The following is a 14,091-nucleotide window of genomic DNA, read 5'->3' on the forward strand; positions in this document are numbered from 1 at the left end:
TGCTTAGTACCTAGTATATATCCAATAAATGTAAGCTATGAATAAGATAAAACTAGTACCTAGCAAAAGTTTCCTCTTCAACACCTCCGTTCATTCTTCTTATGCATATAATTCAATATTTACATTTAACATGTAGCACAGCTGTGTACATACACTAGATTTTAAATACTCTGAAGGCAGAGTAAGCATCACATTCCTGTCTGTGCCATGTGTTTAGAAGGTAATCCAGAAGTTTTTATTGAAGATAATCAAGTTGAAAGCACTTCTGCTGCTTTCTATTCTCTTACTTTCATTGACAACTTTCAACTGGGGGGGGGGGGGGTTGCTTACCATGGATTACTAACAACACATCATCCTTAATGTGAGTTGTTACAAATATTATATTAATTGTAATTTCAGCATTTTCTTCCAAAGAAGAAATAATGTACTGCTCTCATGTGGAGGGTCAGAGAATGTACAAAAAAGTAACAACAGGCTGAAGCTGGAAAATAAATATATGTTCACAAACCCTGTGCATAATGGGGAACTTGATTGTGGGACTCTTATTTCCTCCAAAAACAATGCTAAATATAACAGACAGCTGATCTTAAAAGGTTAACTTTTTTTTTTAATACTCTTTAATGACACTGAGGTTTCTTTTAAAAATAATTCAGTTCAGGGGCGCCTGGGTGGCGCAGTCGGTTGAGCATCCGACTTCAGCCAGGTCACGATCTCGCGGTCCGTGAGTTCGAGCCCCGCGTCAGGCTCTGGGCTGATGGCTCAGAGCCTGGAGCCTGTTTCCGATTCTGTGTCTCCCTCTCTCTCTGCCCCTCCCCCGTTCATGCTCTGTCTCTCTCTGTCCCAAAAAAATAAATAAATGTTGAAAAAAAAAATAAAAATAATTCAGTTCAGTAGAAATAACAAACATAAATCTAAAAGAGTAGAAGAAACTACTAAAATAAATTAAAATCTCATAAAGTAAGATCTACAAATCCACTAACCATGGAAAAATTAGGTATTAATTTATCTTATGAAAAGTAATCATCTGCTAATTACCGTCTTTTTTGCCACATTTGCTCAAAAGCATCTGCAAGTTCTATGTTGGTAATTTCTTCAGAATCTTGAAATTTCAAGAAACCATTTCCACCATGTCCTTGTAGGAAGAGTTAAAAAGATCAAATATATGCATTTTTTTTTTAAATACAAACTGCATACATCCAGATACAAGCATTTACTTCACTCATGGCAGTATTTTAATAGCATTTGTTATTTTACACTCTAAAATTAAAAGTACTGTGAAAATGAAAAATTTAATGTTCTATTATACCAATTAAAAACAGAATAATGATACACTGTGCAAAAAAAATACATCTAATATCTTTTAAAGTTCTCATCATTTTATCATATAAAAGCACATTTATACTTTTGCACTGGCTTCATTATTATGTCAGAAGTGAGTTTCATAAAAAAATTTCTCAAACACCAGGCAAATACTGTGGTGAGAAAGAGGTTGCAAACACTAGCTGGTGCCATAGTACGCTAGTTCTATTCACGGTGTATACCGGGAATGCTATTACTACCAGGAAGTGTCATTCCCACATAAAAACCAAAGTGTTTACTGCCATCAACCACTGTCCCATGAGAGCTGACCAGAAGATTGTGACCTTTAGAATACAGGATAGAGCCAGTCTGTCTGGATTCAAATGCTAGCTTTGCCACTTAATGACTGTGTTAACTTGGGCAAATAACTTAAATCTTTCTATGTCTCTGTTTCTTTTGCTGTAAAGTAAGAAACATATCAGCACCATCATTAGCATGCCTATAAAGCTCCTTTGTGCAGCTTTTTAAAAGGTACTTCCCACAGGCCATCAAAGTAGAAAAACCTGTCTACGTCAATGGCCCCTCAGAACACACTGCAGTCCTGTGAGCTCAAACTGGACCAAAACTAAATCAGAATTTTAGGAAAGACCTGAGTATTTGCATTCAAATAATCTTCATACACACTAAAATTTGAGACTCCATCAACAGGAAACCATTGTAAAGTTTCACACAAAGGAAGGACAGATTTGCTATTTTAATTAAATACTTTAGTAGGATGATTAACAGGAGACAAAACTGAAGACAAAGCTATAGCCAGGATCCTAAGTAAAAGGTAGTAAGTTTTTACCAGGGTAATAGTAAAAAAAAAAAAAAATAAATAAATAAATAAATAAATAGAGATCATAAACTGAGGGACAGTATATCATACTGTTTCCAAATATCATTTCAAGTTGTCCTATGAGAAAAGAGAACTACAAAACAAATGTGTAAATTTCTTTCCATGAAGATTCCTTCTTGAGAAGAGTTACAATATATTCTCTTACTAAATATTTAAATTCTGAAATTACCAGTCATATAAATAAGAATATTGCTCCTATCATCAGAAAGAAGACGTTTTGACCGAGGAGTACTAGGTGGGATCCTGCCAGTTAATACCCGTAAAAAATTCTCCACAGTCACCTGAAAAAAAAAAAAAAAAAAAAAGAAGAAATCAAATGAAATAGAACTCAGGGAAACGTGATAATTTTTTTTAGTTTTCAAAAACATTCCTCTTTCTTTCTCTATGAATTACTCAGCATAAACTGAAAATAAAACACAAAAAGAAATATAACACAATTAAATATATACCTTAAATATATACCTCAAAATTAACTTGCTTCCATTAAATACTAACAGCTAACAAAACTACCTTGGGGAAAAATCAGTTAATTAAATTTAAAACTTTAAATGCTATGCAAAATATTGCCCAAAAACTTAAAAATTATTTCTCTTTTTTCAAAGGCAATTCTTTGGGAAGATACAAAATATAGAAACTTGTAAATAAATCTAACAACATTATAACTACTGCAGTTAATCTGTACAACTACCTGGTGAATTCTAGATAAAATCTGAAAGATAGGTCCATAATGAATCATAAAAATAAAGCCATAATAATAGTTCCATAAATAATCCCTAAATTAGGTATCTTTGATTTTTTAATGCATTTTGTTACTTTAATTATGTTAGGGGTAACTTTAACATGTAAAAAATTCATCACACTTTAAGCCAGATTTCCTAACCTGAAATGTGTGGATCTCTAGGATTCTTTGAAAGCATATCTGAGTTATATTTCACAGATCTAAATTTAAAAAGCAGAAATTCTATCCAACTTTCTTGTTTGACCTTTCCTTAGATCATGAGTATGTAAATGTATATGTGTATGTATGTGTGTTCATGTGTGTATGTATATGTATGTGTATATAATGTTTGGTTTACATTTTTCCCAGAAGAGAGCAAAATGCTAAACGTTTTAATAAGAGTTCTTATTGGCTAACAAGGAAGGGAAATTTTTGGTTTATATTTTATGATGACTAAATAAACAAGTAAAAAGTCGAATATTCATGCACATTTAATCACTGAACAAATATTCCTGAGTGCCTTCAAAGGGCTATAAGTACTGGCTAGGTATAAGATACACAAACAGGCCATGGCTTCAAAGAGCTTACAGGCTGGCAGGAGATAGAGTTGATATTTTAAAATTGCTTCAAACAGGTCTGGAGACACCAAAAATTGTGTCTTACTTTTGGTAGGCTTGGTAAAAGGGGAAGGATTAGTGAGGAAGACTTCATCAAAGCAGACTTCAAATCTTAAACATATTCACTACCTATTAAATTTAAAATGAAGTTTCAAAGGGAAAAAATTATAGTATAATGTCATCTTTCAAATTTACATTTTGATTTTTAATCATATATGGATAAAACACTGGAAGCATATTAAAAGTGATTACCTCTAGTGGAAATATGGGTGAGTTTTTTGTTAATCATTCTAATTTTTCCACATTTAATGTGTTTACTAAAAATCAAAGCTTGATATTTTAGGTCAAATATGAAACATGAACAATACATTTACTGTAAAAAAAAAGTTGATACATGAAAACTCACTAAAATACTCTAACATAGAAGCTAAGATAAAGTTGTCCTATCCCAGATATATATATGAAATGTTCATACTGTATTAGTTTTACTCCTATGAACTGCAGAGACAGAATTATATCAATGCTTCAGTGACAGTTATATACACAGTTTAAAGAAAAAGACTATTTTATTCTATCGCTATTTTAGAGCTTCAAAGTAATGATATCTACATTTCAAAAATGTTGCTAAATTAAACAACGTTACCTCATAACTTCTATAATCTACTTCCACATCATCTCCATACACATTTAGTTCCATATTCTTGTGACTAAACACTGTAGCTGGTTTGGGATTTCTAGGGTTGCATGCCATATCGTCTGCAAGCATCAGAACAATGTGACTAGGAAAAAAAAAATTCCAGGAAATATGCTACTTAAATAAAACCAAAAAGTTAAAAGCAGATACATTTTATTTATATCATGAGGCAATTATGTTCATTCTTTTCATTAAAAATAACAAAAAATAATTATTGAGTACATTTTTTAAAAGAAATTTTTAATTGTTTTCATATCCTTATGTAGTATAAACTTTAAAGAAGGGAATTTAGAACAATCTGGCATGAACTTATCCACAGAACCTGAAATTACTAACTTAAGTTTTATGCCATAGAGCAAAGGGAAGCTGAAAGAGCTACACTATCCTCCCCAAATATTTTTAAAATTTTTAGTAATATTTGGGGCACCTGGGTGGCTCAGTTGGTTAGGCGTGTGACTTCAGCTCAGGTCATGATCTCATGGTCCGTGGGTTCAAGCCCCGCATTGGGCTCTGCTCTAACAGCATAGCACCACTTGGATTTTCTGTCTCCCTCTCTCTGCCCTTCCCCTGCTTGCTCTCTTTCTCTCAAAAATAAATAAACATTAAAAAAAAGTAAAATAAAATTTTAGAAATATTTGACATTCTTAAGACTTATAGAGTCCACATTAAGCTACGATACTCCAAAAATTTAACTTTCAGAATCTTAAATGCTTAAGAATGGAAACATGCAAGTGCGATCAGTGTGCCACAGAACACACCCCCAGGCCAATCATTGTTCACTGGCTCCACTCCATCTCCATAATACCAGACACCATCTCTTAACTAGATACTGAAATAGTTCGCTATCTGGCTTCCTGCTTCCAGTTTTGCCCTAATCTTACAAGTCATTCTCCTTATAACTACCAGACTGATCTTTCTTAAATAAGTCAAATCATTAAACTAAGTAAGTCAAACCATCAAATTTTCCCATTTAAAATCCTCTAAAGACTCATTATAATTAGAGGAAAACTGAAATTCCTTTCATGGTCTAAAGGCTTTCTTAATGTGGCTTCTGCATACCTCTCTAACTGCAGCTCCTAGCATCCACATTCACTATGCTCCTTCCCCCCTGGCCTTTCTGTTCCAGGAATACGCCAGGCCCTTCCCACTTTAGGGGCTACTTACTGACGAACTACATTTAGACTTCTCCCAGATCTTCCTATCATTCCAATCTCAGCTAAGCTACCCCATTCTTATTAGGTGTTTATTTTCTATAGGTCATTTATGAATTTGAAATCCTCATCATCTCCCCCCACCACCTCTAGTGGAATATAAGCTCTCTGAGGACAGGGGCTTTATCTGTCCTGTTCACAACTGTATCACTCATACCCAAGCATAGTAAAAGAGCCTGGCATATAGTAAGTATTCAATAAATATCTGCTGAGTGAATGAAACATTTTCATTTTTGCATATATTTTCTTTGAGAGAAGATTATAAAATTTATCTTAAATACTTCTCATCTTGATCTTACCATTAAAAGTGGTGAACATGAATCAGGCAATTCTTTATTCTACCATATACTGAGCTTCCCAAACATAAGGGAAAAATTAAATGTGGCATACATAATTAGTTTGGCAGGAGACAGCAAGAAGAAAGTGTTCTGCTGCATATGTTCCAAATACATTAAAGTTCAAAACTGAAACATTGTGATTTTTCTTGAAAATTGGCTAGATTTCTATTTTGAAAGGGTTCCAACCCTGCCGCATTCAAAGATCAGATCTTCAGCTGTTACTGATTCATGCTCGCATAATTGTGAAAGTTACTCCTCTTAAAATGGAAAAATAGATCTTTTCTTTTTTCATAATTTAAGATGACAAACTTACATTAAGTTATTATCAATCATCTTTTTTGTTATAAGCCATCATTAAATAAGACTGAACTGACTTCCAAATCTCAATATAGGAGTACTACTTTAGGCCATTTGACTTATGGTTAATTTCGCTCTAGAAAATGAAATGATTATTAAATATCTATAAATGTCAATGTCAAAAAGTAGTAATTTCAGCTTAAAATGATAAATTCAATCAACATTTTTCCTACAGACAATTCTGAGCCTCAATATAACAGCATCATAACCTTCAGTTAACATAATCAATGTCATTTAAAAAATCATTTTATTTGTGGATAATCACTGAAAAAAAAAAACAGGACTGGAAACAGACTGTATTTCAAAGATGTAGAAGTCACACCACATATTCTAATTCACTATTTCTAAAACTTAAGAAAGGTTCAGAACGCTTTTCTGAAGAAAAAAAAATTCTCACTTGGTCCAAGTGTTAAATTATTTGTATAATAATACTAAAATATAGAAGTGAAAGCAAACTGCTTAGGCTTATAGTTCTTATAAAACTATGAACAAATACAAAATTATAAATCATATTTAAAAAAAACTACCAAACTAATAATACTCTAAAAACATTAACTCCATTTGAAGGATGATGTTATTTTGCTAAAACTGAATGTCTGCTATTGTATTTCACAGGAAAAAGAGATAACATCAGGTCTAGTCCTATATTTCTTTTCTTTTTTCTGTATTTTGATATCTACACTACAATGTAACTCAGTAATACAGAAAATGGTCACAGAAGTATGCTGTACAAAATGTGATTCATAAATTCCTGTTATGTTACTTGACTGTTCAGGATAATCCGATCTTAAGACTTTGCCAATAAACATTCTCCAAACAGCAGTTATCTAACTTGCTGACTCCTTAAAGTGTCTTTGTCACTTGAATATCAGGTTAGTATCACAGCAGTTTTTTTAAGTCTTCACTGAGTGGGTATCAGATCAATCACTGCTGGAATCAAAACCAAAGAAAATAAATCTACACTAAAGATATACTACTATATTCATATAACAACAGCAATCTGCTTTGTATCCTATTAAAACCGAGACAAAATCCCTCAAATATATCCAATCGATACAAGAATATGATATTCTTACAGTCTGGCAATCCTATACGACCATGTGTGATGACTCAACTCTCACTCTATTCAAGGCCCTGCAAAACCTACATCACACAACAAAACATATGGCAATATGGCCTTCTCTCAACACAAAACCAAAAGAAAAAGTGAGCACTGAAATTGTATAAGTTCAAACTGGCTTTGAATCCAAACAGTGTGTCAGTTATTTATATAAGAGTTTCCACATATTTTAAATCATGCATTCCTGTTAGTTAAAAAAACATGAGGGCACACCCATATATACCTACTAATTTGTACATCATACATATTTGCTACTTTAAATATATATAATAAATATTAGTGAAGCATAACTTCTTTCCTTTTATAGATTAAAAAAAACTAATATTTTCTTCCCTTACCACTCCTTAGTAGCTGATTTAAAAGAATACTTTAATCATGCTTATATCTATTTTAAGGACAATTAAAATAAAAACGAAATTTTAAAACTTTTCAAAAAAGAAGGCATGAAACACAATTTGAGAAACATGTGGGGGAAAAATGGACTAAAATAAATACATTCCATTATGTTTGCCAAACATTGAATAAACAGGTAAACCCTGCATCAAGTCTGCTAGGGCCATTCTTTATTCACCTCCCCAAAGTTCTTCCTTGGCCCAATCAGGAACCAGGAACCAATTGGTTAAAAAAAAAAATTAAATAGATGAATAATCCTTCATTGCCCTATATCATTATAGTGTGACATTTCAAAAAGCATAACTCTTCATTTACAATAGACTGGTATTACCTTAATAAAAATTTTTCACTGAATTAAATAAATTACTGTATTGGTAAAAATGTTTTTTAAATGTTCACTTAAAACTGCTATGCTATAGCCATGCTAACTAATCAGATAATTCCATCTGAAAGCATCTTTAGCTACCAGAGCTAGGATCACCAGGCTTATCTTCAGTAATATCAACATCCCAATGTAGAACAGTAGCTGAAATTAAGACAGCAGGAGATCTGAGAATCACAGGGATCTTTGGTGCTCTCTTAACTCTAGATTTCTGGTCATAGGTGTTGCTTTTCTTCCCCCTGATATAAATTATTCAGTATATTCTATATTATTGCTTCTGCAGCAATCTAATGACAGTTGGACCGAGCCAATTCAACAAATTTTGTTATGTAATAATTAGCTTGATGCCAGAGTAATTTACTTTTAGGCTTTTCTCCCTCTCTCTTCCATGTCTGGAGGAATCTCCAAGTTAATAAATCTCATCACCCATGCACTATGAAACTAATCATAGCAAATGTGCTAGCCACAGGTGCTGGACCATTAGGATTTTCTGAATTACTTTCAACTTGCCAAATGTCAAACAACTGGCATTACTGGACTACAGGATGCCAAGTATTTTATGTTATTAGAAATAAAACTAAAAAACTGCACTGCAGAGATGGGAAATCAACAGTAGCAGACATGTCACATGAAGGTAGAGCCAGCTAGTTATAGGCTTATATATATAAAGTCACATGTAGTTTAGTGTAATACAATAACTAACATTGAGCACTTGGTATATCTCAACCACTGCACTAATAAAACAAGCACATTACAAGCATTATCTCATACATTAGTTCCAAGATATGTATTTTCTCATCCCTATTTTACAGGTTATGCTCTGAGGTACACAAAAGTTAAGTCACACAGCTAGTAAATAGTGGAGCTCAGATCCCACCCAGTTTGTTTGACATGAACATTTATTTGCTTTTAACAATGCTGCATTACCCTTAAATTACATGAACTAGGATCTGGAAGGATGTAATGATATGTTTTGTTTTATATTGATAATTTAATCATCTCAGGTGATTAAGGTAAATGCATGAACTCATTGCTGTTCAATATTTATAGCACATAACTGATACAAAATAAGGCTCTTGAAATTCTAAACGGAACCATCCAAAGACCTTAGCAAACTTTCAAATTGAAGAATAGCACTAAGGCATATAATTTCTCCTTTAAATGTAGTAAAGTATAACTAAAAATTTTAAGTACCCACTTAAATGCAAAAATCAGAGAACAGAACTTCAAAGAGGTACAGAGGCTAACATTCTACAGTCTCCAATCAATTCCCCAAAGCCGCTAACTCTTTTCTACAGAAAGGCGCTGGGATTACATCCTGCTGCTGGCCCTTCCCTCACCTTTACAGCCACCAAGCCTGACATTTTCAAATCTCTCAACTGTCTGCTCCGGCAGCCTATACTTAAGTCTTCACTGCTTCATCTGTGCTTCCAAACGTTCCCCAATATTAACCACTCTTCCTATAATGGGGGGAGGGGGCAAGCAGCAGAGATGCCTCATCCACTTCTTTCCCCTTTCCTGTTAAAGTTGGTCTTGCATAGGCAAGTTTTTCATCTTTCTTCCAGTTTCCCACTGCTCAACTTCCCACAAACTAGTTTGCTGACTTACTCAAGCACACTAGCCTCAAGGCTTAGAATTCAAATGTGTGCATTATATTACCCAAATTACAAGGTATTGTGTCTCTTGACCATTATGGATGGCTCACAGAAATAGCCAATATAATGGTGCATTAATGAATGCCACTGATCAAGCATAAACTATTTTTGTCAAAATACATAGGATAAAAATTTTAAATCTTGATATACCACATATAGTCCATCATAATGGGAATCAATCAGTATGTGCAATCTTTCACATATCCTCATGTTTAACAGAAAAATTACTGTTGTTATTTTTCCGGTAATATCTGTACTGATTTAGTCAGATCTCCCCAACTCAACCATTTTACAAGCATCTTGGAATCTTGCTTAGCATTAGTAGATTTTAGCAGTCTATATGTAAAATGTTTAGAATGCTATAAGCAGTCTCCTAGTACTTGACCACAATGCCAGAATTGCATATTTTGACTGAAAAATACATGCAAACATCTGCAATATGCCCTCTCTGGTACACTTCTATTCTCAAATGACAAGAAAATCAAAACGTCCTCTTAATTTGGGGCATTAAACAAAAGAGTTTGGATATTATTTTCATCAAGAGGACTTGGATGGAGGCGCCTGGGTGGTTCAGTCGGCTAAGCATCCCACTTCGGCTCAGGTCATGATCTCACAGTTCGTGAGTTCAAGCCCTGCATGGGGCTCTGTCTGTGCTACATACAGCTCAGAGACTGCTTCAGATTCTGTCTCTCCCTCTCTCTCTGCTCCTCCCCTGCTCTCGCTCTTTCTCAAAAATAAAACATTAAAATTTTTTTTAAAAAAAGAGGGCTTGGATGGATATGCTTCTTCTGAGGTATCAATTTTACAAATAAAAAAAAAAAATCTATTTGGCAAAGGATAAACTATAGAGACCAAACACTGGTGAAGAGTTTTCTACTACCACTTCTGCTCTTCAATTTGATCATAAGAATCAACTAGGACAAAAATTAAAAAAGAAAAATTTTAAGTTGAGACTATCACAGATAAAGAGAGCAACTGGAAGATAATAAATCTCAATCAAATGTAAGTTAACAATTTGGGTTTTTTAAAGCAATAAAATGGTGTTCATTGTCATGAATTTGATTTAACCATTCCGTATTACGTGGTACAAGCACTTACTATATTTTAGCCAAATTACCAAATTTAGATTCATATTTAATAAGATTCTAGAAAAATAAGATTGGAAGTTACAGAAAAATGGAAACAGGGTAAAATGACAGAATGAAACACTGTACTTCATTTCTTGAGAGTAAAAGAGAAAACTGAGTTTCTGAATTTAAATCAAATTCTGAAGATACATATTAAACAATATGATAGAACTTCCAAAAACAAATGTGAACACAGAATCTTAGTAGACAAGCAAGTTAAAAATAAAAGTGTAAGGTAGAATTCTGAGTAAGGAACTTTTAAAATTTCTTCCAGTTCTAACACAGAAGTGATGATTACTAGTATGTAAAATGTAGCCACAATATACCAGAGGAAATGAGGTAGAGACAGGATGTGGCAACTGTATTTGTTGCATTTACCTTGTGACAGGCACCGGGCTTCAGTCCTTTCAGATGCCTCATTCTCACTAAATCACAATACTGTTAAGACTAGTATTGTCTGCATTCTAAAGATAAGGAAATTGAGTGAGGCCAAAACACTTCCCAAAGCTACATGGCTGGTAAGTACAGGAGCTGAGATTTTACTTCAAAGTCCACACATTTTCCATCCATTACTACATTCTTTGGCACAATGGAATACACTGGCTTTTACTCATTCACAAGGAATGAGCAGAGCCAAACAACAATAACAACAACAACGAGGAGGACGAGGACGAACCTTTAGTAATTTCTATACTCGCATCAACAAAGATTAAAGGGATATCACTTTTCCTCATAAGAACTGCATCTTAGCATTTCCATTTGCTGTGGTTCAATGAAATGTATGCTTTTAAACTTCATTACAAACATTCTAAAATTTTATATAAACAAATCATTTAATTACAGAGCTATAGGTTTTGTCTGTTTACATCTTTAACAAAACTGGAAAATCTTTTTTTTAAATCTCAAATCATTTTTTTTTAATTACAATAAAAATCTGACTAAAAACACCTGGGGAATGGAATGTTCTCATTTCAACTCTTTTCAAAACTCAATACCAGTCTAGTGCCCTTATCAGCACTTGCCCTGGTCTACCCTGCAAATGAGCACCACAGACCCCCTTCCCTGAGGCTACAGTCATTGCCACTTTGGTACCCACTGTATGATTAAGCCACAATCTTCAATCAGTAAGCATATTCTTTTCCATCATCACACATTTATGATGTTTCTTCCAAGCACGGCATGACTTTTATGAGGGCAAGAGAACTGTAGAAAATCATTAGTAGTCCAAGAAGCCACATAAGAGCAGTTACTCTGGCCACAGAAGTGTTGAATTGGGATCCACAAAGCATCTTCCAGTTCTGACTTAGATGGGGTAAGCCTCGGTGCACTTCCTTTCCTTTGCTCAATATGACTAGACTGAAGATTTCCTGCTTCTTGTTAGGAGGTTCATTTCATTTTCCATTACTCCCAACTTTATACTTACAGCACTGAGAATTTCAAGTGGAGGATGTTGAAGTTTCTGTACATCACTTCTGTATTCAATTTTTAAAATTAGCTCATAACTCTAATGAATATTTTTAAACTAAGTTAACATGGGTCAAGTGAACGGCTCAACTCTCATGGAGGTCACACATACAAGAACATGATATTTGTTATTATACATAATGCAACCAATAAGACCTTAAATGAAGTTTTTTGAGAAACTTAAGTATGGCATTACTACAATAGTTAAGACTATGTGAAGCAATGTATGACACTGCTCTTATGGAAAAGGAAGGCATCCATGTTCTTGAGTGACCTTTTGATGAAGGGTGCCATCCAACCACATTAATGATAACTGGTTAAGTCTTACAAAACACAAGTTTTGTGAAGAACCTGGTTGTTGTACTCCTATTCACTGTGTTGCAGGCTATGGAAGAGCTCAAATGCTTGTGTGCTTGGAGATAAAGATGTAGTACAGATCATAAGATAAAAGCAGTACGGAGCTTTTAACATCAAGCAACTTTTGTATTTAGAGAAGTATCACTATAAAATGTGTCTGTGCTGCAAAGACATTAGTAGCCAATAAAACTGGAGTGCCTGATGCTACTGTCTTGGAAGTGGAACTTCAGACAGGACCTAATTTGTTGTGCATATCACCCAAGAAGTTGGCGCGGTGAATAAGTCTAATGAAGCTTTTATAGGAATACTGAAAAGTAGTTTTACCAGGTTACATGCTTCATAGAACCTCTATGTTTGGATTACAACCAACCTATCTAGATACTCAGGAAAAGATCCTTGCTGTTCAACAGTTAAAATGTGCTTATCATTTGTACCAGCTGACCTTTTCTAAAATCATGCAATACTCAGTTGTAAGTCTTCTTTAAACCTACTCCCATGCCAGAATCTTATCAATACATAAGAAATATAGACAGATTAGGGACCACAATATCCAATATAACACTTGTATATTTTTAGTATCATATAGCACTAAAATCTAGGAACTCTGAACATGCTAAATTTTATGTGATTCATTCCTTCAGTCATTTCAAACATTGGAATCAAAGGTGACATGGTTATTTGTTTTCTCACTTTATGTTTACATCGTACACATTCAGATGAGTATATACCAGTTTTGTGAAACCATTAATTTTTGTTATTTTACCAAGTTGTACAGTGATTATTTGATGTCTGTTTATAGATCTCATTTTGTTCTGTTATGGAAAACCTCTATCTTGAAAATCTACATTGCACAGAAGCATATCTTTAATGTCTCCAGGCAAAAAAAGTTTTACAGTTAATTTAATGTTTACACTTTTGGGTGCAACTTTACGGGAAAACCTAAAAAAGATACAGGAAAAGGCTATTCAATATTTCTAGTATAATACTGTCCTTGTCTTATACAGAATATGCAGAATATGTTCTTTAATTTAGTAAATACTTTTTAAAGGTAGAGATGTTTTATTATTGTAGCTACAATTCTTAATCATAAAATTATCATTATTTTTCCATATCTACTGGATGCTGTTTACCAGTTATATTTTTGTTTGAAGTATGCCTTTTTCCCTTCTTTTCCCAACCTCCCTTGCAAAAAAAAAAAAAAAAAAAAAAAAGAAGTGGGTTTCTGCCAGTGAGCTGAGCAGACATTTGATTTTTATATGCCTTTAGAGCTGTGTAACTCAGTATTTAGATGCTTGATAATTTATCACATAATTGATCAAACAGCTATGTGTATTAATGTCAGTTCAACCATATATTTATACTGTCTTGTAATGTGTAGTTATAGTTCCATGGGAGAAATAATTTGCCAGTGTTCACCAGCTTGTTAAAACCTAGTGTGAGAGCTAAACATCTAAATAAATA

General features: G+C 33.6%; 1 protein-coding gene across 2 annotated transcripts in view; it reads right to left on the reverse strand.

The window, feature by feature from the left end:
• PIGK (phosphatidylinositol glycan anchor biosynthesis class K) overlaps positions 1-14,091 on the reverse strand; it is a 120,353-nt gene that overhangs the window by 77,576 nt on the left and 28,686 nt on the right. For both annotated transcript variants that reach the window (XM_027058836.2, XM_053214259.1), the window contains 3 exons: positions 4,176-4,311; positions 2,367-2,478; positions 1,036-1,132 (listed from right to left, as the gene is read on the reverse strand). In XM_027058836.2, the coding sequence (XP_026914637.1) occupies positions 1,036-1,132; positions 2,367-2,478; positions 4,176-4,311 (345 nt within the window). The remainder of the gene's footprint in view (positions 1-1,035; positions 1,133-2,366; positions 2,479-4,175; positions 4,312-14,091) is intronic.

This window comes from Acinonyx jubatus, chromosome C1 (assembly GCF_027475565.1).
Source record: "Acinonyx jubatus isolate Ajub_Pintada_27869175 chromosome C1, VMU_Ajub_asm_v1.0, whole genome shotgun sequence".
NCBI lineage: Eukaryota > Metazoa > Chordata > Mammalia > Carnivora > Felidae > Acinonyx > Acinonyx jubatus.